Source organism: Falco cherrug, chromosome 9, assembly GCF_023634085.1.
Source record: "Falco cherrug isolate bFalChe1 chromosome 9, bFalChe1.pri, whole genome shotgun sequence".
In the NCBI taxonomy this organism is placed as follows: Eukaryota; Metazoa; Chordata; class Aves; order Falconiformes; family Falconidae; genus Falco; species Falco cherrug.
The window spans coordinates 21,419,359-21,444,554 of NC_073705.1; the positions used below are offsets into that span (position 1 = coordinate 21,419,359).

The 25,196-nt window shown below is 36.6% G+C and overlaps 1 protein-coding gene across 2 annotated transcripts in view; it reads right to left on the reverse strand.

Moving 5' to 3' along the window:
* ATRNL1 (attractin like 1) overlaps nt 1–25,196 on the reverse strand; it is a 525,452-nt gene that overhangs the window by 34,252 nt on the left and 466,004 nt on the right. For both annotated transcript variants that reach the window (XM_027812182.2, XM_005443870.3), the window contains one exon: nt 19,910–20,024. In XM_027812182.2, the coding sequence (XP_027667983.2) occupies nt 19,910–20,024 (115 nt within the window). The remainder of the gene's footprint in view (nt 1–19,909; nt 20,025–25,196) is intronic.

The following is a 25,196-nucleotide window of genomic DNA, read 5'->3' on the forward strand; positions in this document are numbered from 1 at the left end:
CTTGAAGTGTCCTAAAAGTCTGGGAGAAGTCTTTTCATGCTGAGGTATCAACACACCACTCTATATGCAGACAATGAATAATTACAGTTACTCATGAGAGAGTGCTATAAAATTGACTTAATTTTCCATCTCAGCTTCTGTTTTTGTTGTTCACAGGAAGGAAAAAGGATTAGCTTGAAAGATAGTTGTAAATGCAGGACAGTGTCAGAAGTTTCTTCCCAATTAAATATTTTTCAATATGAAGATCACATAAAATTTGGAGGAAAAAAAACCCCACACCACGAATACTTTTTTTTGGCATTACTACACCCATGTGCAACACCTCAGTTACAGAAGCTGTCTACTGTAACAATTTGATCCCATGTTGGCATTTCAGCTTACAAATGGGGTATTTAACTTTACAGCCTCGTCTAACAATGCCTTCTCATTTAGTCAGCGAGAGATCCAGGAAATTGAACTGTAGCATATCTGTCTTTCTTTGTGGAGTCAGTGTATATAAGACTGGATGCTTTTTTTTTTTTTTTTTTTTTTTTTTCACTAATGGGAAATAAAATTGGTTTCAACTGTACCTAGAATGAAACAAACTAGAAGCAGACCTGCAACTTCAATCAAGTTCATTTCTTTCCATTTCAAGCTCACCAGTCTGGGACAAGAAAATAGTATTACAACATAGCCAGAGTATACAAGCAAGGCACATAACTATGAGGCAAAATCAGCCAGCTCTTTAATTCATGACTGGTCAGGTCATAAAATGAGCGTAATTCATAGACTTGCTTCCAAAACAAAGAAAATGCTAAAGTAAGATTCTAGGTGCAATAACGTAGTCTGCTTCTACTTGTTTGAACAGAGATCTATTCCTCTACATATATTGTTCGGCTTGAAATGCTGAAAATGTTTTGAACAGAAAAAAAACATTTCCTTTTCAAGCTCTGGCAGAAGAGCATTCCCATTAGAGAGTGGTAGATATGCGGCGTAAGTGGCATCCAAAAGCAAAGGAGATCAGAATGCACTTGATGAAGTGTTGCCAATGACGTACCCCACCCCACCTTTTTTAAGCTGCTTCATTTTCTAATATGTGATTACTTGAGAAATCAATATTTCATTCACTTCCTTATCCTTTGGAAAGTGCTTAGAACTACTGGTTTGAAGGCGGTGCTTTTACTCATTACTGACTTTTCAATCATATTGCAATCCAAAAGATATAAACAACTCCAAAGAAACCCTGCAACCAACAGTTAAGAGCTCAAAACTTAAATTATGCTCAGTTCAGTATTACAAATACGAAGCAGGTTAAGTCCTCAGACGTGGTTCTCCTCTTCACCTACAGATTATTACTACTACCATCTGATTATTATTTGGTGCTCTCTGTGACACCAATGTGGTATATTTTCCATTTCATCCTACTAGAAAAGTCATTACAAGGACTTCAATAACCCTTACTAACCTCCATATTTGCTGGCAATTTCTCTAGGAGCATGAAGGAATAAATGGAAACAGCTTCCTTCAAAGTAAGGGTCCAGACACATCGGTGAGCCCTGCTGGGAGAACTGCACCAGTCCTGCCAGTGCTCAGCTGAATAAACAGAAGTGGTGGCTGCCAGAGCAAGAAATGCAGCATTAACATTCAAGCATTCAATATATCAAAAGAAAAATAATTTGGGGAAGCAAAGTCTCTCAACTTGTGCTTTTCAAAAGGGAAAAGAAAACACATACAGTAGCAGTTGTGATTAAGTAGGGAAATTTTAAGATAAGAATGTAACAAGTACTTTTATCAAAAGCACCCAAAAATGCAACAGAAGCTAAAGGCGGCACACCAGGAACAGTGCAAAAATGGATGTAGTCAAAACATGGAAGAAACACCAAGAGGAACATATAGGCTGGCCAATTTGGGTGCTTATAGCAATTGTTTTGTGAATCTTCTTGGGACTTTTCTAAGAGCTTTTTATTCAAAACCCTAAACTGTTTTAATGGCACTGGTATCACTACAGGGATACGATTCCTCATGTGGAAAAGGTTCTGGAGATGTATCTACATATACAGGTGGCCATAGCAGCATATCTTACCTCTGAAAGAGAAAGTTAATAATTTATCTCAGTATATGGTATATTTGCACACTATCTCTGTCCTTATAAGCTGCACTGTGAGTGTAGATCTTCTGATTAGAATTAATCTTTTGAAACATATTTTTTTTGTTAGATTATTAACAGCATGCAATGCCAAACTTTCAGTTATGCTATTTTTGTACTGTTGGTGAATGTGTAAATGAAAAACAAAATATCATTGCAATTATAATTATGTTCCAACCCTGACTCAACTATAGGAGATAGTGTTGAAGGGACATCAACTTCTACCAGAATACCTGAAATAGGCTAGAAAACAAAAAATACAAGTATACCCATAAAATATGTTTAAGAGATGAGCTTGGGAAACAATTTCATAATTATCAGGAGGCTAGATATCATTCATTCAGTGGAAGTATTGATTTGATGAGGGACCTGTCTTTTTCATTTGGATAGACTCACATTAACATACTTCAGGATTGAGAACTAGAATTTTGTAAAATATATTATTTTACTGGTAGCTGGGGATTTCTGTCCTTCACAGATTGTAAATTCACTCTGCAGCACTGTGGTTGTTTAGCTGTATCTATAGAAATGGATGCGGTTGTTTCATGTGCGGATATAAAAGCATAGAACACATGGACTATGATGACACAGAGCAGGGCACTTGCTGAGGTGAATTACTTTATGTTGATTGCAGTTTCTAAAGATTTGTTGCCTTTGTATCGGTTTCCAATTTGATGGCTACGTGGCAGCTACAGGCTTTGTGTAGCAATCAGATAGGTTTGCTAGCATTTCCATGTATTGCTCCAGATGAGGTCTGCTAGCATTGCCATGCTTAAACATTTTGGATAGGATCTAATGAGGGATTAGAGAACAGGGAACGGCTGTACAGCACCCCTTAAAGCTGTCGAGTGAGATTAGGCAGTGTAATTGCTCCGATATGAGGAAGAGTGTCGGGTCTTCCTCGAGCTTTGTGTAGTGCAACGTCAGGATGTCGTCTGCTGTTGGCTGGTGTAACGACTCTTTGATAGTTTGGCTATACTGTCTGAGTGGGACAGATTGTGACTGTGTCATGTTTGTTGCTTATTACATTGTTCACATTCTAGTCCCTGTAGGGATTTGTCTGGTTTGGGTTGTAAAATCCAGTATGTCCTGAATTTCTCATATGGACTGCCACAGCAGGGAAAACGTGCAAAGTGACCTCCTGTACGTGTAGAAAAATTACTTGTGCTGAAGTTGGCAAAACGGAATTCTGAACCTAATGCAAAAATTGAGCCTTAAATGCTTGACATGGTTTCTAATTGTTCATTTGACTATCTGGAATACTTTCATGTACCTGACATCAAATAACGCTCCCCCCCCACCCCCCGCCCCAATAATTTATGATAAGAAGGTGCAGGAGAATCTTTTTAAAAATCTCTTTTCATACCACTGTTTTTGATCAATGGAGAAAAATCATAGAAAGCACCACTGAAGCATAATATCATGGAAACATCATTTGAATAAAGCCCTAGTTGCCTAATAACAACTAGTGGAAGTTTATTACAGAATTTCTTAGCACTATACTGATGGAATAGATTATCAGATTATAAAGCTATATGCGAGTGTTAACAAACAATATTTATCCCACAGGTAAGGCTTGCCTGTATGCTTCATAAATTCCCTTGTAAATGAATTTACACATCCTTGTAAGAAAAACGTACATCACAGATCTTAAATTGTCATGCACCACTTTTGCTGGGAACTAAGTCACACTTGCTTCCTAAGATAAATTCCTCTTCATTAAATGCAATTTTCATTGCACCTTGCTACAAAGTGCCATAACCCTGCTGGAGGAAATAACTGATCCCTGCTGGCTGACTGTACCAGACATGAATCATTGAATCCGCTGTGTATGGAAAGAGATGGGCATGTTTGTGGGAAGAAGGAATTAAAGTCCAGGGCCAAGAGCTCTGCAGGAAACCCTAAAAATAGCCAAACTCAGGAAGAAGCATGGAGTAAGCTTCCCGGTGTCAGTGTCAAGTCACTTCATAAAATTAAGATTTGGGAAGTAGAAAATCTGAATCAGCCAAAGCATTGATTTTCGTGTTACTCTACAGACCCCACATATTGCCCAAGTTCAGAATTACAATGTCACATATCAAGTGACATTTAGTCATGACAGTCTTTCAGCAAATCCTTTCAGCTATATCAAACATCAGTAATTAACGGCTTAAAGAGGATGGAAGTTGTGCATGGGAAAAGGGCACACTGAAGAAGAGACTGAAAGATAAGCTGGTGTGCTTGCAAAAATGCTGTTGAATGCTTGGTATCATTTTAGGAGGATTTCCTTGTAAAAAATGCAATTTCCCCCTCCAGTCCTCAGTATTCTGTGCTCCTGCTGTACCTGTCTTTGCATAGGCATAATATGGAGGACTAACACAAAGCAATCGGGTCTTGGAAACATGACCTTGACCAGCTTGGAGGAACTGGGATTATTTTGATATAGAGAAAGGTGATAGAGGGGAAACAAATATAAAAGGCTGCAGAGAAGAGGAAGGAAGGAAATAATCTTTTTTTCCATGCTCATTTTGGGCATGATAAAACTTAATGGGCTTAAACCATAGCAAAAGAAATTTAGGTTAACCATTAGGAAAAACTTTCTAACAGTTAGCACAGCCAAGCACGGTGAAAAAACATCCTAGGTAAGAAGCAGAAACTCCATTTTTATACACTTTCACGAACAGGTTAGACAAACATCTGCCAGGAATTGTTTACATGCAGCTGATACTGCCTTGAACAGGAGAGATGGGACTAAATGATCTCTAAAAGTCCTTTCCAGTCTTATTTTTTTATGATTCTGTAATCAACTTTGAAAGGAGCTTGGCATCACTCCTATTGAAAATAATGGGAGTTTGCAGAGTGTTCTGTAATGGCATTCCAGATTTCCTGCAGTACAAACCAAGGTGGAACTGTATGTATTTTAGTGGAGGCAAGTGGGACCTCGAGCTTCAGTTGCTGCAAGAAAGGTGGTAATTTATACCTAGCTGCATTTGTCACACTCAGTATCTTGCATTAACAAGCTCTTTACAAAGCAGAAGATTCTATTCTGAACCAAAGCTGATGGGTAGCTGATAATTTTTCTGAGCATATTCCTAAATCATCAGAAAACAGTAAATTAAAGGATATATTTTTAATTTCAATCTCACAGACCATTCAAAGATACACATAACTCTTCTCCTATGTCATCCTGATGCAGCTCAGGATGTGGCTCGCTGTGCTGCCAGCCATGGTTTGCTATTTTCTAAAAACCGAAAGCGCCAACCCCTTATTTTCATCCTCTCCATATACAAATGCAAATAGAATTTATTCTAAGGATATTTCTTCAGTAGTTGGTATTTAGATTTTAATAATTACAACATCCAGAAACTGTAAAGAAAATTCCACCTGAAGTTCACATTTATACTTTGATAATTCTGCACTTTACGGCCAACGTTCCTTTGCTGTTTCCCCAGGAAAAGATGCAGACTCTTCTTGAATATAATGTTTTATGCTCTAATACTTTGTAGTGTAACTTGTTATGCTTTTTACATATTGATACATTTTCAGGTAACCAAAATATCTCTACAAAAATTTCATTGTTTACTCCAAGCTGCAATGTGCTATCTAACATTCTTTATCTATTTTCTCTCATGATGACTAATCAGTATTTCTCTATTGTGGACAAAGATTCCTGCATGAGTATATTTGACAGGAATCATTTATCTACAGAAAGAATAATGGATTAATCTGCACTTCCCTGGAAAAAACCCAAACAAAACCAACAAAGCATCTTATATATTGAGATACTCATCTAAAAATTCATCACCAAATACTGAAGAAGAGTTCTTAGCTCTATCCTTGACTCAAACTTTCCTGCTGAGGCAATGCAGGGATTTGGAAATTAATGAATGGTGTTATGCACTAAACCATGCTATGAATGACTGTCGATATTTTTTCTATTACACTCACAACAACGAATCTGAGAACATCTCACATGTTAATGCATTTGTTCCCACTGCATCCTCACAAAGTGGTATTCCCATTTTACAGAGAGCATGGAGCAACACCATCCATCCACAAACACATGGGGAGCTGGTAATAGACCAAAGGCTGAAGTTTGCTTTGGATACAAGTTCCAGTAGCTGCAACTCCCAGAAAGTCTTTTATTCCTTTTTGATATGATTAGCTGCAATCAGCCGCCCCATAATCACTGAAACCTTTTCACTACAGAGCAAGTTCTGCTGAACCCACTGTTGTGTGAATTCGAACTAAAGAAGTGAGAGGCAGATACAGCTGCAAATATGTCTGAGGGGGAAAAGACAGCACAAGCCTGAAGCAGTTATGTACCTGGAAAAGTGCCCTGAATGATGCTACCAGGGACAAGTCTGAGGCCTTGAACTGCAGATATGGGCATCATGCTGGTATATTACTGTCAGAAGACAAGGATAAGGAAGGTTATGCTTTGATCACTGAAATCCAAGTTTACTGCCTTGCAAGGCACTAGATGTTTTAACTTCCACTTACAGTCAGTTGCATTCAAAGCAAGCTGAGGACACCGAGTACTTCACAGAAGATACTCAAGACTGTGTATCATTGAATCCTGAATTACAAGTAATAAATATATGCATAAAAATAGCAGGAATTAAGCACAGAAAGCATGTGAAGCATAGATACATTGTCATTCTAAACTTTCCATGTTTGTGTCATGTTGAGTCACACTCAACCCTAAATATAGTTTGCCATTGTAATTTCCTTTGTAGTCTTTCATTTACACCCTAGCATGTTTTGAACACTTAAGACGACTTTATCTAAATGAAAGACTTAAAATGACAAGTGTGGCAAGTGTGGCCTTTTTCTGCTGCTGCTCAGATTCATGCTTCATGCTTAGCAATTTGGAAAATTCACTTAATATTAACATTTTTCAGATGCAAGAATTTTAGAAAGATTAGGTTCATAAAAAAGGATTATGTTAATAGTGATTCACATACAGGTACTACTTTACAATGTCCTTTTTGTGGATGGATCAATTTGCCAGCCATTTTTCCATATCAACTAGCTCTCAGTCATTTTCAAGCTCATTTTGTCCAGTACAGAAATACATGCATTATGGTGTGTGACTTTCTTGACAGGTCCAATAATATTTACAGAAACTTAGCTTAATCTCATTTTATATTTTCCTTGTCTTCATTTTTTAGGTATTTAACTAATCCTTGGATATTTCTTTGAATTTTATTTTTCTTTTTAACAATCTTTTAAACAGACTTTTTTCATTTTATGGACCTGCTAATTCTGTATGCCTAGACTTACCCCTTTTCATCGTTTCCGCAGACCTTTATCTCTGCTGTATTTTGTCAGGAAGAGCATAAAAATCACCTTCCAACTTATTTATTATTATTTTTTTAACTGGGCAATTGCAGGTATCCTGCAGAAATTCTTGAGTAGCTCAGTCAGATATAGTTGACCATGGTGTGTGAGTTCTGACAGCCTTGCTAGGCTCAAACTCATTCCAAAAAGCAGTATTGGTGGTTTCTACACTGCTCCCCATTTCATGTTCCACAAAGACTTAAGTCTTGGATGCCCTGTTTAGGTGGTTGTATGTGTAGGCACAGTGCCATACCTGGATGCTAAAAGGATAGTGCAGAGAGATGCAGAACTCAGCCCTGGTCTTGTAGAGCCAGTGTTGACCTGCAGCTACTATATCCTTGCAGGAGATGAGCTGACAGGTAGGTGTCTCTCAGCTGTATTCTGTATACCTCTCACTTCCAGAATTATGAAGCACAGCTATCAAAGGCACACAAATAACAGAACTTGAATTGTCACAGTAAAGGAAGATGTGATAATAAACAACAACTCCAACAAGCACGAGCTAATTAACACCAACCCTGAGTTCTCAGCTATCTGTAGGTGCTTTGAGGTAATGGCTTTGCTGGATCCAAACTAGCTCCTTCAGGACACTTGTAGTGATTTCATAGTTAATGGACAGTTAAGCCACAACCAGAAAGGATGCGGGCAATAACTGAGTTTCCTGGTACAAACTCATTCTTATTACTAGAATGAAAGTATCCCATTAAGATTTATTTCCTCAGTCTGCTATTCAATTTTAATAGCAGAAAATTTGGAACTTAAAACCTTCTGTCTTTTCCTTTGTACTTACAACAGTAATTGAATATATAGAGCACAGAGTAGTTCATCTCCCATCCTTCATTTTAAAAGTGTTTTATACTTAATAATAATAATGACGGTGGCATTAATTTATTTGTGTCCCTAAGCTTTAAACCTGGCCTTCTACAATAATTGCATAATATTGACTGAAAGGGGTTAGATCGGACGATTCTAGAAATTGAGCAGCTCCAAAGTTTTAAGAGCTACTTTTAAGCAAGAACTGTCCCTATCATGCTTTTAAACTGCTAACAACAGAAAGCCCTGACACCCTTCTGTCAACATTTTCCTGAACCACAAATTGCTCATGCATTAGAAATTCACTTGACATGGCATAAAAAGGCTGTGAAGTAAATGCATCCCTGAAGCCGGGGTCTGCAAGCCAGTGTAATTTCAAAAAACACCATATAGGCTGAAAAGACAGCAGATGCAAGGACTGAATTTAACTATAGATGATAACTCAATTTATTTTCTCTGTAGTCTAGTAACTCAATAAGTCTTTAACGTTTTTGTAAATAAACAGATGGATGCCATCAAATGCCACAGAATGATAAGTCTGATTGGTCTCTGTATAATTTTGGATCGCTTTACCCCAAAAATAGATTCTAGAAGCATCTTACCCCAAGAATGTGATAAAATATGTGTGGGAAGGTAGATCATGGGCAATTGCATTGTCCCAGTGATGAATGAACTTTTCCATGATGGTATGAATCAGGACAGGTCCCCGTGTAAGGCTTTCTACTGGAAGATTTGAACAGATTTGACTTTTGTTGATCAAAAAAAGGTGCTTCCTTTCAAGGAATTCAAAGTTAGAGGAAGGAGAAATAGGCGATGGGACCCCTGCTGAAAAATTTAAATCATATAAAACTTTATCTTTGAAAGGTTTATAGCTCTAATTTAACTGCGAGCCATCTGCTCCACCTAGTACGTGTTGACTGAATATAAAACCAGACCACCAGTTGCAAATAGGAAGGACACTTATCATCCAATGCTTCACTTGCACAGGAATTTCTTCACTGCACCTAATTTTGCAACTCTAACTAGACAGCTGTTGGATCCTCAAAGTTCAACAGTATGAAATTAAAATAAAGTTCAGGAGGAACGTGGCTAAATAAGATGCTCTCTTCAGGCAAGGCTGTATGTTCAGGTGGACTGAATACAGCCAAGAGGGCTCTATTACTATCTTTCCATGTAAGAAACAGGGTCTTTGTGCCAATATCAAGAAAGCAGAACAAAATACTGCTTAATAGCATTGTCTGTACAGCAATATTTCCATTTGTGTAAAATAAATCATACTAATGAAAGACAGCGTTTTCCCTATTAAAAATGACAGTAAGTATCATATAACCTCTCAGCAAAACTCTCAAGTGAAAACTTCACCTGTTTGTTAGCTGCCTTTATAACTTTTTTGGATTATTTTGTTTTTTGTTTTTTCCCCCTCCTTTTTTCTTTCCTTTGTTGATATCTGTATAGTTCATGTCAAAATAAAAAAAGCACACTACAGTTTCTTTCAACTATGGAAAGCTTAGCCTTGCAAAGTGCCTAAGGGTCTGCCTGGGAGACAATCAATTCTGAAGACCTAACTTTAGAGAACATTTTCTTCTTCCTATTCATGAATTACTTTTCTTTACACATCCTATCAATTTTACTCTGACTTTCCAACCCTACTAATCCTGTGCCTTCCTCATCACAAAATAGGCATCACAAAATCCTACTAATCCTGTGCCTTCCTCATCACAAAAAACGAAAAGGCGGGAAAAAATTAAATCACACCCAGTTATATAAGTAAGTATAGGATTTTATAGCCTAAAAAAGGAAATAACACCAAGCTCTAAACTATCACTTTATTTAGAGGAAGAGATTATGGTGAGGAGATTAGACCTTCAAGTGAAAAGGGGCCAAAATATAAAAGGGACAGCTATTCTCCCCAGCCTTCCACATGAAGCCCATTACAGGATGTTAAGACATTTTGATATTTGACATTTGACGAGGTACGGAGCACAAGGTCCTGGCTAGTATAAACCTTGCCCAGACCCTCCAAGGAACAAATCAGTGCGAGCAATCTGTCCCTTTCTACATCAACAGAAAAGCACATTGTGCAAGATTATTGCTGACTTGCAATATATTCATCAAGAAAGATTCTTGAGTCTTCCCTGACTTCCAGCAAATACATTATAACTGTGCTATATGGAAGCCAATGAGCTTCTAAAGGAAGGAAACTATGCACAGTTTCTAAATTCAGAAAGCCTACAAAAACAGACAAAAAGCATCAAGCAACAAAGGTGGCTGTGTTTTGGAGGCAAAGAAATGTAAGAGTGAAATAAGAACAGTCAAAAGTCAAGCTGAGTTAGACCTTGCAAAGTTTTATTAAAATAAGCATCTAAGGATTTTCACTGTATAAATAAATGAGACACACACAAAACAAAACAAAACAAAACCCCCAAAAATAAAAAAAAAGAAGAGCTGTTATGTAGAAAGAATGAGGTGGAGATCATGTATTTTCTAGATGTTGTCCCAAGAGTGAATTCTTTGATGCTTTTCAAGGAGGGAGATAATGTTTATCAAAAAAGGTACCATCAACATGGATAATGGAATGGGGATATAGAGATAGAAACAACAGTTTTATTCATTGACATTAGAGTAATCAGAAGACTAGTTCTGTAAGAACACAAGAAAACAAAGGCTGGTAACAGGGAAATTTAATAATCTGCCGTTAAATGCAGCAGCATACAAACTGAGAACAGTAAGTGCTGTTTACTTCATGATAAAAAATTTCTAGATTCAAGATAAAAATTATTTCATACTTTACAGATCTATTAATCAGACTCAGCTATAAGATACTTAGCAGGAAATAATAATTAAAGGCAGGTAAATACAGAATGGGTGATACTTAGCAGGAAATAATAAATAAAGGCAGGTAAATACAGAATGGGTCAACATCCATCAACATTTCATCAAAGATCATGGCAGACAAATTTGATAGTTTTCTATAATAACTTTGTTATATATATTCTTATTTCTATGATAAATTTCTGGATAAGAACATGCAGAAGATTTTCTAGATACCTGAAATCTTATACTTTGGGAAATTATCAACAGACAAGAAAGGTGAGAGATGACTGCAGGAGTTATGGAGAGCAGACAATTGCATAAAAGAGAGAAAATGAAGACTAGTTCTGAAGAGGAAGAAGGCTGCTGAAGTTATAGAATGGCAACAGGAATCAATCTTTTGAGCAGTCATTTTAATATTTTCATTAAAGAGCTGGGTGTAGGAGTATGCTGCTAAAATTCAATCATGACAAACATGGGTATGTAGCGTCGATACAGAGAAGGAGTCGAATATAATACAGAAAGAGAGGCATGACATCAAGAACTTGAGGAACCTAAATGTACTGAGCTTCAGCTGTGTAAATTCAAAGCCGTTTATTTTAGGATCATGCAGAAACTTATACACTAAAAGTTCACTGTTTGAGGAAGAGAATAAGGGCAGGGATGTAAGATGTTGGCCATGAAAAGACCGAGTTGGAAGGAGAGAGAATTGTTTAAAAAAGGTAAAAGTTAAAAGGGATACAGCAAGGAAATGTTAGTGCCATTGGGCAACACCAGATGGGACTTCACATGGGTCTCCGAGTACAACCTGGCCATGTGAGGTAAAAAACTACTGAACTGAAACTGGGACAGAGCTTACAAAGGCGTTCAGAAGACTGAAGAACATATTTAAAGCAGACCTCATTTGCCTTAGCCTGGCAAAATGAAGGTGGGAAAGAGATACAACAGCTGTGGTAAAAAACATGTGGGTGATGGAGGTCACGACGAAAATAGGATAACCCTTGAGCACTTCAGCTGATGGTCAGCAGGCATGTATGGCTGAAGGACAAAATTTCTTTCCAGGGTAGAGCCTTCGATTTGAAAGTTTGGGTTCTAGTGTGTCTGTTCACAGCCAGAAGCTTAGGACTGTGAGTATCCATCATTGCCTCTCTATTCCCCACGATGAGTGGGGAGAGGAAATCTCCAAACTGGCACCTAGATGTAACATGAAAATTTCTCAGCCAGCCTCCTCGAACAGGAGGAAATGTACACGACAACTTACATTTCACAGTGTTCAGAGCTTTTACAGCCTTGTCAGACATGCTTTCAATTCCCTTTTTGCAATTAAAGCTACAAAAAAACCCCAAAAGAAAATAAAAAGGCCATTTCTAATACTCTGGAGGAACAGTGACAGTTTTGGTTTGAACAATGAATAACTAGTTGTCAAAGAATTTTTCATGGTGTTTAACAGTTTTTATTAATAGGACTCATTTTATTGAGTCCCTCTAGGGCAGGAAATCCAGCGATAAAGTTGTAAAACAACCATCTATCTCTACCTCCTGTTCTCCTCTTCCTTTTTTCCTGGGTTTGGGCTACAGGACGAGTGGTGGTGGCTACTGGGTCTTATTATCTACTTTGTTTTTGCTATTGCCATAAATATTTTTTAAGTCATCATCAGCACCATCTGCCACTTACCACTGTGTTCTTTTTTCACAGTGTCAATACTATAAACACAGTCTGCTCCCTCATTTGATGCAGTGCAGAAGAATGGAATAAAGCAGAAAATAGACACTCCAAAAATAGGTCTTACTATTTAAAAGAAACAAACTTCTTCAGTAAAAACATCTTCAGAACAGATGATTTCAATTTCTAGCAAGTCTTAAAGAGGTATTCTGCTAAGCATCTCCAGTTAACTAAAAAGAACTCCAGATTTTACTTCTGTTGAGACCATGGCACTTGACAAATCAGTCTCTCAGCATCAATAAGTTGAAGTTACTGCTGATATATTAATTGTGAGTTTAGTTTTAGTTATAATCATTAAACTCTTACAAAGACTATTTTGATTTTTTCACACAATTTTAACTTTTTCTATTTTTTAAGCATTTAACTGGCAGCATATTGTTGATTATTATGGAGTATCCCTCAGTGCAATTTCCAAAATTACATTTCTATACAAAATGCTCTAGTCATGCCCTAGGTTAAAGGGAAGGACTGAAGTCAGTCCTCACACAGTCTAAACAGTAAAAGTAGCTTTCAAAAAATTCTGTTGTTCACTGAGTCTTTTAAGATAATCTGCCTTATCTGCAGAGCTTCTGGTGAAATGAATCCAGCCACGCACCTCTGCAAGCTGAGCTGCGTGAATTGTCACTGAGTTCCATCATGGAAGCGTCATTCACATAATGTAGATGTGTAATATTTTCTGGAGACGGCTTTTTTCTAGGAATGTGAATTATATGCCACTGTAAACTCTACTGTGTTTTCAGCCCAGATTAAATGCTGGACTCGCCCTTGTATTTTAACACTTTCTAGACATCCACACTGTTTTGCTGTAATACGTAGTTTGGCTTATTTCCAGTTGTAAATTGGCACTTCAGAGAAGATGAATAGAATTTAGATTTTTTTTTTCAATATTTCATAGGAGAAATCTTGTTATTTGTGATAGGGGAGAGTATCCCTTTTAGGGGTATTGCAGAGTTGGTTTTGCTCAGCGTTTCCATAATGTTTTCCCTGTTTACATGTCACTCTATTCTAGCTAAATAGCATTGTTATATTATAAATATAAAATCTACTTCTTCAGTGCATCAACAAAAACTTAGGTCAATAAAACTGCAAATAATGAAAATAAGCCAACAGTCTGTCTCCAAAATTAAAAAAAGAGAAGACACTCAGTCTAGAGAGGTGGACTGGTACAGAGCAAAGAACAGGATGATGCAGAGCAATATGTTTAATTAAATACACATGTAGGATGCCCAGATACTACTTTCATGGGTTGGATGGTAAAAAACAGAATGCAGAACTATGTTCTGTTTTATCTAGGGTTACATCCTTCACAGATTTTTTTTTTTCTTTTGCTGTATCACTTTTAAGTTTCTTGTTTAGATGTTTATGAGTCTAAATAATCTACCAGTTATGAATATCCTCCTTGTTTTCCAGTTTGAACAGAGACCACACAAAGGACAAAAAAATTAATGATCTGGTTTAGCCCTCTGCTCTTAACAGAAGCAAGCCTCAAGCCATTCCTCCCCCTGCCTTCCTCAATATAAGAAAAAGTCTACAAAGAAGTGAAATAGTGTACTGGAATATGTATGTCTGAGAAGACAAGGGGTTAAAGTGGTGCTTAGCAAAGGAGCCTCCAAAGTTCACCCTTGACTCTTCAGCCTGGCTACTGCTGTGACATGGGATCTTTCCAGTAGGCACATGGATGCCCTTGCTAATGCAGGATCAGATTCAGGTGTTTCCCACTATTTCCCTTTGAGTACACAAGAAATGCTAGAACCCTCAACAGGCAGGCACAGGCCCTTAATAATACGTACTCCATGCATCATGCTGTACAATTCAATTGATGTTATTACCTTTTCCACCATTCTGTCCTGTATATTCACTGTTTTTGTATTCTGTAAATGCCCTCCAATGTGAAAAAGGCCATAAGAGATATTTCTTATTTACAGTATATTTTCATCAACGTCTTTATTCTCTACAAGAAAATCTTTCCTCATCCTTGCAGCCCAACTGACTTTATATTAGGTTATTTTTAATGTATAAAGGGACTGAGCAAGGAATGTCTTTGTAGCAGGTAGAAATTCTTGGGACTTATTTGCCCCTGGTGTATGTCTGCAAGCGTTTCACTGCATATTCAGATAGGTACCTATATGAACCCAATTTGTGTAGGAAAAACGCTAACTGTGGTTTTGTTTCCAAAAGTCAGAACAATCGAGCAATATCATTAACTATAATGTCTCTTATTATATGTATTACCTTTTTTTTTTTTTGTATTTTAATCAGAGAAAATCAGAAAAAAAAAAAAGCCAAGAAAGCCTTGTGACTGAAAATCCCCATCCAGAGCTAATTGTCTTGTAGAACACTTAATGAGTCGTTATTCATTATGATGGTGAGTATAGGGAAGGCAGATGGCATGGTAATTTTATTGATTCTGTGATCCTACTATAGCTCGCTGATTAAGTAGGATTGAATGCCACAGTTAGTGTGGCCAGAATTACATGAAATTCTGTTTTGATTCAAGGATACCAGAGAGTAACTTTCAGATAGCACTGCTGGTGAGGCCCACCAACCATGATCTTTTGCTATCTTCACTTATTATTTATAGCAACAAAATTTTGTATGTAGTCTTCTAGAATGTACATTTCACAACTTCCACTGCAAAATCATTTCCACTGAAGTTGTTCTATTGATCAACTACTTTGTATTTAAGTTTTAATTTTAATTTCCAAGTGTTATTTTTAACTAGTAAGTTAGATTCACCTCACCTAGTCATAGACATACAGATGTTAAATATCCTCTGAGGTTTAACAGAGAGACAATCATATATGTTCACCTTTAGAGACCATTCAGCTCACCTACTTAGTAGGAAAGCACCTTTGCTGGGTGCTCTACCATTTCTACCTGCTTGGTAGGTAGGCAAAATTTGCTGTGGGAAAGTAACATAATTTGTAAATAATTCAGAAATTACATTCCTTGATTCAGAATAATTTTGAGATGCTTTAATATTGCCATTTCTCTTTGTACTTTAAAGCATTTAGTGGCCTTATCCAAGAACAACGCAAACATCATAGAGTTTTATAAACTTATTGTGCAAATATCTTGATACCTCAAAGCATGGGGTTTAGTTGGCTTCAGTAGTAATGATGACATGATCACCATTCTTTTAACAGAATTTATCATGCTACTAAGCTATTCTTTCTGTATTGCCCAATATATCACCAGAGCTGTGTGAAGACCTTGAAGGAGTTATTCTTGGTCTTTCCTCTACTGGTAATTCATTGGCACCTTTTTCTGCATGAAGTAATTTATATATTATCCTCTTGTTCCTTTTTGTTCTGTTCTTTTTTCTTTTTTGTTTTTTTGGTTTTTTTTTTTTTTTTCTAGCTTGTTTTGTTCAATACCCTTTGATATATACAATTTAGTTCTTTCTAGAGATCTGGTTGCAGCTGCTTTCATTATTAGATCCCCTTTGATATTAAGAAGAGTTTAAGCTATTTAAAGCATGGAGTGAGACACTACAGCAATATAGATGATCTCTAGCTTCCAGTGTGTCATAAAATCTGCAAGGCATATATGTATATAATATATGTGCATATATATGCACACACATACATATAATATAATATTGTATATTATAATCTGTCCACAAGTGCTTGAACAAGTGATTCTTCTGGTATGTACATACCTTGATGCATGCATATATATATATACAAACAAATTGTACAGACAATTGCTGGTTTTATGAACCTTCGAATTTTGAGGTGATTACTTAAGTCCAATGCAGTCAATGAGACAACTGAAGAATGAGGAAACTATATGTTCTACCTGTCAATCCAAAGTTGACAAATTTTGGTTTTATTACTCCTAAACTTCCTTCATGTTTTTCATTGATAATTCTAATTTATAATTCAGTTCTAATTTCTTCCTTAATCCAAGAAAAAATTTCATTTCAAAACAGTTGTTACTCTAGAGAAGTGTAGTTGAACTGTGCTACATCTAACCTAAGATGGTAACATTTATTGCTGTTTACATTTTATATAATATATATGTATTTATGATGTTTCTTATTTGCAATAATTTCATTTTTGTACTTCATCTGAAGCTACATGACCAATCTGTATAAAACCGCATATTAATATTAAGCGGTTGACTTGTGCCAGCCTAGCTGTTATATATATACTTATAGCATTAATACTTAAAACTAAACAATTCTGTTGAAAGTCTGTAAAATTCTGAGTACTTTCTGTAGGAAGTGGAGAGCAATCAGATCTCCACTGGGACATATGGTCTCTCCTAGAGAAGTTTTTGCCTTGCATAGCCTTTGGCCAAAGCCCACCATCTGTAGTTTCAACTTTTCTTCCAGCTGCTGATAAAGGTGAAGTATAGAACATATGCTGCAGAAAGAGTAACCTTTACATTAGGGTTTGGGGTTTTTTGGTGGTTTTGTTTTGGTTTGGTTTTTAATATTCAGAGACATTTTCCAACAAAATATTTGTTAATGTAAACCTTGGATACAAGTAAAACTCAATTTTGATCAAATTCAGATCTTAAAAAAATAGGTATACAACTAACAACTCCAGTGGAGCATGGACTAGCTATTTGTCAAAAGAATTAGCTTTCTCAATTTTGGAAAAAATGTAATGCAGAATGATACAGACATCTTCTTCTTATATTTCAGGCATACGCATATATGAAATGGAACCTACAGTCTCTTGTTGCCAACTGAGAATCGGTATCATTGATGTATCATTTAAACAAATATGTTTGACGCGCTGTCAGTTTTACCCCAGAATGATCCCAATGAGCTTGAAAATGGTTATATGCAAGCAACAGAGGAGCCTAAAATTACTTGGCAAGACACAATTAGTGAACACACTACTTCTATCCACCTAAATATCATTTTTTCAAGCTAGCTTAGATTATGAGGGAAACCAACTGCATAGCAAACACGTCTGCCACACAAAGCTTCCACATCATTTCATATAACTCGGTGCAGTTCACAGCGCCTGCTCCCAGAAAGCCTAGGAAAGAAGCTACAGGTAGCGCTGCAGGACAGGACCGAAGCGAATGAGCAGAGCTACAGGTACACCAGCAAACTTCTTTAATAGCTTCTGCCTAGTCAGTGCATGGTTACATACAGTGAAAGAAGTTAATGAGTATCAGAATTCATTACACACAAGAACAAATGATTATAGCAATATAATCTAATTGATTGAATCAACATGGTTGCACACCCCAAGCATTTTTATTTGCTTTTGACCCTGAATGAAGTGAAAGTTGTGGAACTAAAAATTTTAGATATTTTCACATGCTAAATGACTGACAAAGAGCATAATAAACAATGGAGGCATAGCATTTGAAATATATGCCTGCAAAGCTGATGGAAGGCAAAGTAATGAGAAGACTGCGCAGAACAGGAGGACACGACACTGGTCAAAAGGAGGTGTATTCTTTCATGGCTTGAGGAACATTTAAAATGACACATCTGCTGTGTTCTCAAATCCAGCTCCTGTTTCAAAAAGCCTATTCCCTCCACTTTTTACCAAGAGCAAAGAACAGCAAATACTTTAAAATAAAATGTATATAGTAAATAGAAGCTGACTATGAAGTAACCAGATAAATACAATTTTACTGATGAGACACACTTCATAGGTAAATTTGAAAACCACAGATAAAAACATTTTAAGCTCCAATTTCAACAATTACTTTTAATTTTCTTTCATAATGTTTTTCTTTGCAAGACTATAAACACCTTAGTTTCTCTTTCATTTCCTTAAAACATGAACAGGGAATATGCTTAACATCCTTCTTCCCTCATTGCCCTCTTCAGAGCACTTACATTTATGTACTTCTTCCAGGAAATGTGTTTGACAAAGCATCAGTAACACTTATTTTCATAGCATTTCCAGAAATGATATTACAACCATAAACAGCGTTTTAAGAACTAAATCCTCATCTCAGAACTTGGGGGAAGGGGAGGGAAAAAAACCCTTCCCCCCCTCCCCCCCCCCCAAATAAATATCAGATGGTCATGAGGCCAAAAGAAGAACACTCAGCTGAGTTTATTTCCAACATAAGTCACCTGAGCTTGCCCTCATCATCATTACTCAATACTTTTTAATCTCTTAAATGGATTTTTGAAGGTTAAAAGGATATCTTTTTGGCTCCCAATGATAAAAATTTGCCTTAAAACTTATCTTCTGGTTTATAGCAGCATTTTGGGCACATACTATGCAGCTTACTATTGATTACAAAGGTGTTCACTTTGGCAAAAGCTGCAGTGAATTCTGAAACAGTAAGCCAGTCACCTGTGCAGCATGACGTTAGTCTAAACTTTGTCGTCATGACAATTTTGTATCATATTATTGTTGGCAGTTATTTAGAGGGTTTTAAAAGTGTATATAGGCACTTCTTGTACGGGAAGGATTTTATAAGAATAGCTGTAATGGTTTTGTACGATGATCTAGCATGAGATCAGACAGATCAGTTAAGGTAGATTACCACAAGAAGTGCTTCCAGATAATGCAAATGCTGCTTTAAAATAAGCTGGGGTCATTTCCAAAGTGAACACCTTCCTCATGAAGCATTCATTCACTCAGTCCTAGGTTTCACCTGACAGGCACTCGGGGAAATGCTAATATTTTAATTGAATCCTGATCAGCACATCATTGGGATGCATGACACAAAGGAACTTAACTAGAAGTTAGTGCACACAACATCAGCCTCGACTGAGAATGCTCTGTGCTATTCCCTATATAGCCTCATTTATAGGAACCTGAACTGAAACCGTAGAAGAGGCTGCATATGATATTTTTTGGGGGGGGGATGTTTGTTTTTGGGGTTTTTTTGCCCTGAAAGACAATGTCAAAGCGTATCAGTATGCACACGCGTTGTTTCAGGAAGCCCTAATGAGATATGCCATTGTACACCAGTTTGATTACTGGGCTTTTTATTTGGGATACCACATCAAATTCTAAACAAAAATTCCTCCTTAAACATTGGCCCTAAACTTAACACCAGCTTGACTGAGTAGCCCTTGTACTCATCTGCTGTGCCGTTATTTTGGATATGTGTGTGCATTTGTCCGAGCAGACTGGATTGAATGAAGACAAACGTGACACTCATCAGCACGAGCCTTACCTGACTGACCAGGGGGGGGGATTCCTGATGATCCTCTGGGCAGACATAAAAATACTGTGAGGACTGCGGCTCTGTTTCCCGAACATGGCTCAATGGCAATCGGTTTAGGAGCACCCTGAAAAAATGAGATACCTATGTAACATCTGAGATTTCCAGTTCAGTTTTACTCGTACATCTTTAATTTATTTTAAGGTTCACTGTAACAGTAGGAAGATACTTTTCCCAGTTAGTTCTTCATATTTAAAGAGATTGTCCTACCGATGTTAATTGACTTTAACATGGACTTTAACAGCCTACACTGCAAACCTAACCAAACAGAAAAATTAAATGATCATAAAGACAACAAAATTATACTTAATTTTATAGCTCACTAAATGTACTGATATCAAGTTCTCAAAATTTAGAAAATAGCAAAACCTTCTGATATACACATTGGTGTCTCAAAGTACCAGAATTTTTACTATTCTGATAACAAGTGAAAGTATTGTGCCTCAACAGCATCCAGTCAGTACCTAGACAAAACCTAATGCCAAAACCATAAAATGAGAGCAAATCTATATTATATATAGATATATAAAGATAGCCAATCCCTCTTGAGTTTCCCAGCCCAGTAAGTCTGCCTTCTCTGTACCTGTCCTGGTAAGCAAATGATTTCTTTAAGGCAGGACTCTCCTGAATTTTTTTGCATATGCAGAAAACAGCTGCAGTGTTACTGTATTTGAATAAACTTGGAAACCCTTTGAAAATGTTGCCTGCGTGGTTATAATCTTACTTTGTCTTATATAAAGCTATTATAATAGTGGTTTTGCTGGCAGTAGGTATGTGCTGTAACCAAGTATATCACTCTTATTAGCTATACAGATCGTTTAATTTGCTTAGTTAACTTTCAACTGAATGGTTGCTGCCATATTGTTCTGAAGTTACCAAGACTGAGGATACTAGGAGCTGGATAAAAGCAAAGCAGTCTACAAAGCCATAGAGTAAGAAGTTTCTAATATGATAGTTTACAATGTTTGCATATTTTCATGCTTCCATGTTTTGTGTTCACTAAGAGATAGGCATTTCATTTTTGAGAGCTCAAAAGTTTAGTCAAGCAGTAGACATTTCTAAAAACATTAGGTCAAAATCAGCAGAAGCATTTGTGGGTTTTTTTGTTTGTAAATTTTTAGAATGTCTGTCATGTTCCAAGGCAAAATATGAGTTTGATGTTTTGATTCAAAATTCAAAGCCATAAAACTTTCCATTTATATGCAAAATGCAATGTATATATAAATGTCAACTGATTCAAGTATACTAAGAAAAATGATAGTATAGCCAAGTTGAATACACTGCAAAGTACTAGATATAAAGAAAACAAAGGCGCTTCCATCATGTAAAGTAATTATCATTTTCTATTTTCCTACCTCCAAGTAACCAACATTTATTACTGCTCAGTGAAGATAAGAAAACAGAGAATACAGCAATAAATTGAACAATAGATAAATATACTTATTTTTTTACTTCATGGTCATATTTGAAAGACATTTCTATAGATTCGTTTGAGGCGATAGCATTAAAATAACTTGGGTGAGTAATGTCATCTAATTTAAAATTGCCATGACATAATGAATGACAACTTACATTCACTACAACCTTACCAAACAATGAAACAGAAAAGTAAAACCCCAAAAGCTTCAGCTAAAAATGTTATTTTTTTTAAAAAACATAAGAAATATTTTCTAAACTGAGTGCATTGGATTTGTAGCACAGACTGATCATTTTTGGTAAGGTATTGGCTCACTGTAGTCCAAAGGAACAGATGAAGGGAACAGATTCTGAACTTGTGTAAGCTGGTGTGTATCTGTTCCTTTCCATGGATCTATTGTCAGCAAAACATTTAGACAGGCATTGCTGGATAATATGATTCTATACTAAGAGCAATGCAGAAAAGGGAAAAACCAGAATAAATATTAGCAGTGTTGATTGCGCATGCACAAAAATAGTACCAGTGGATTTTTCGAAAATAAAGGTGTGGGAAAAATTTCTTAATAAGGCTTCTTTGACTTCGATATATTGTAGAGCAATGTAAAAAACATGCAAAAATAATGGTAATTCCTCTGGTCATAACATTTAATATAGAACAGGGTTTTGATGGGATCATTCAAATCAGCAGATAGTCTGTGCCCTGGGCCACTTAAATCTAATCAGACAAGTGCAGGTGTAGAATAATGCAACACAGCACTGACAGCAATCTGGTGTATACCTCTCTGCTTGCTTCTCCCACTATTACGTGCTTTCATTCACTCCTACCTGTTGCACTCTCAGCTGTCCAAATCCAAAGCTTCCCACCTGCCACACACCCATATCACACCTCCTCTTGGACCTAAAGATGTGCCCCTTCATTCCAGCACTTCTACCTATATCTCTTTCCCCCACTACCCAGACAGGGACGCAGCTCCATGCCAGTTAAGACCCCCTGCTTCCCACTTCACCCTGCACTGGCCTTGTTCCTGCACCTTCAGTGCAAAATAGACTTTCCAGCTCTAGGAGAGTTTCTGCAGCAGCAGCTGGGAACCGATTGCACCAGGTGCTCCTCCTGTGCATGGACAGAGTGCCATAAACTGGGCAGGGGGTTAGTCAGTGACTCCTGTGTGCTCACTAGCAGGATCAATAGATTCTACCTTTGCATACGGTGTCATGGACCATCTTCCACTATATATCAGAAGAGCAGCACCTGAATCTTCATACAGCATAAATTAAAATAGTAGGTACTACAAATGTAAGCAATAGAGTAAGTCATCTTTCCTCATTTGTCACAACAGCAAATCAAATGACGCGATTCCTTTCTATGTGAAAGCAGACAAAATGAAATCATCTTTCAAAAATGTAATTCAGAATACAGTTTATACAGACACACAACTGAAAGAAACAAATTTACCATTATGCCTTTTGATTTGGTTAATAATTACTATGCTATAAATCAAATTATGATACTTTCTATTGCTGTGAAAAGCTGTCGTTAACAGGCCCTGTCCTCTTCTGTTTGAAGTTTATACTAATACTTTTCAAAATGCAATTGGAGGAAATTATTTCTGATAAATATTTTTCAGAGGACTTCATCCAAAAATCAAATACAGTAAGAATTTTGTATTTGTGCTTATTTGTTCTTTTATAGAACTTTACGACTGAAAAAGCAGATGTCTTACCTTACCTCACATCATTCAGATTCACTAGCAAAAACCCACAGAAGCATAGAGCAAATGATAATAATTTAGATACCCTAAGGTTTGTCAGTTGTTTAAAGATAAATACATAACCATGAATCAAAGTTATTTCACAGTGATATAATATGTTCTCTGAAATGTGCCATTTATCATGCATTTTCCACGGGGTTTTTTGGAAGAGATAAGGCACATGTTTATTTGCCCAAAGCACTTAGCTACCATGATTTACTTGCTCAAATTACCTCCCTGCCCTCCCCACCCCCACCCCTCCCCTGTACATAAAGTGACTGACGTTTTTGCCAAAAAGCACAAATAACAATCACAGAGTTAATGAAACTTTATCAGTGGAAGACAGAATAAGAAAATACTTTTATTTAACGATCTTTTATATTCCCTTTCTTACACATACTATGACAGAAAGAGGTTTGTCAGTTGAGAAGGTGAAAAAGAAGAAGAAAACCACAGAGGAACAAAAAGGTGAAAAAGCATATATTATTATTTATAGTGAGAAAAGAAGATTAAGTCAGTGGATGCAGAGAGAAGACGTATAAGTGGAGAGGGTAGGGAACAAAACAGAGAAGAAAAAAGTAGCTAAGTTTTTTGCACAGTTTAAACGTGCAGTCATATATTTATTCACAGGAAACAAGCATCAGTAGTCATCTTCCCAGGGTCCCAGATTTTTATATGAGAAAATGTTCTTCATTTGCCAGATTTTTTTTTTCTGAAAATCCTACAAAGACCTACCCAAAGTCGAGCTGCCTGGCTGAGTTTGTGAGGAATTACTGAGCTTTGCTCACTCTTGATATATTTCTATAAGAAATAAAATAGGGCTGGGTTAATTTTTTATATGCAAACGACTGATGACAATACTACTGTTACTGGCAGAAAACCCCAGTGAATCTTGCATTGTGCTCTTTACCTGCTTAGGAAAAACACAAATGAATAGCTTTAAAGTCCAGACCAAGAAGAAGCTGGGAAATGTGTCCTGTCATACTTGGTGGGCAGGAAAGGCAGCAGAAGGCAGCGGCATGAAGAGATGAGAAGAGCAGGAGAACACAATGATGACTAAGGGGATGTTCATGGATCTGCTATAAGGGTTCAGAATGTCTTTGGGGAAAATTCACTGAAACTTCAGCATCAATTTGTATCTATCAACAAAAATCTTTAATACTGAGAATACAGGAAGATGAAAAGTGTAAAGTGTTTTGCCTCTATCTGTATTCCAAGAAGTGGTGTCTCACAGAAGTGCTATAAAACTTTGGATTTTCAGTACTAAGTAATATCTATATGTACTTTTTGTTCAGCATTCTAAGTTAGGTGCATCCAATTTTTAAGAGTGCATTATTATACCATAAGACAAATAGATCAAGTAAAACTAAATGGCTCCAAACTCATGCCAAAAAAGCAATTAGAAAATTGAATCAAGGAATTAAGGATTAATGTGAGCGTGTTACACCTGTCAGCAGTAATAAGTATTTTGACAAGAACAGAATAAAGTTTGACAGTGTGCACAAACACAGATCTGATATATAAATCAAGTACTAAAATGCAAACAACTATGCATTAATCATTGTAATGTTTCTGAACTAAAATGGTCTTAGTGCTACTTAGAAGAATTCATTATAAATAAAACTTCATCTCTTCTCTTAAAAAAAACAAACCACACACAAGCTTGACTTACACTTTTTGTTTTAGTAATAAATGATGGCATTTTAAACTTAGTTTTTAATCATGTTATTATAACAGAACTAATTTGGTGAATTCTACATAAACTAAGCTTGACGGCTTGGCAAATAAAAAATCAAATCTGTTGTTGTGGCAGGATTAGTACCAGACTCAGAATGTAAACAGCGACTTTTCTGGAGTTCAGTGTGCAAGAATTCAAAGAAGAGAAAAGAAACAAGACTGCGTCCTCTGCAGAAGTAAGGAATGTAGAAAAGGAGGAAACGTAAAATTGAGACTCTTATATTACAAGCATCCACATCTTCATTTTCTTTCGTCTTCAGGTTCTTTTCCTGAATTCTTGGTTATTTTCTGAGTTCCTTGATTTGTTTGTGATAAGCAAGTCTCAGATTTAGAAAAGC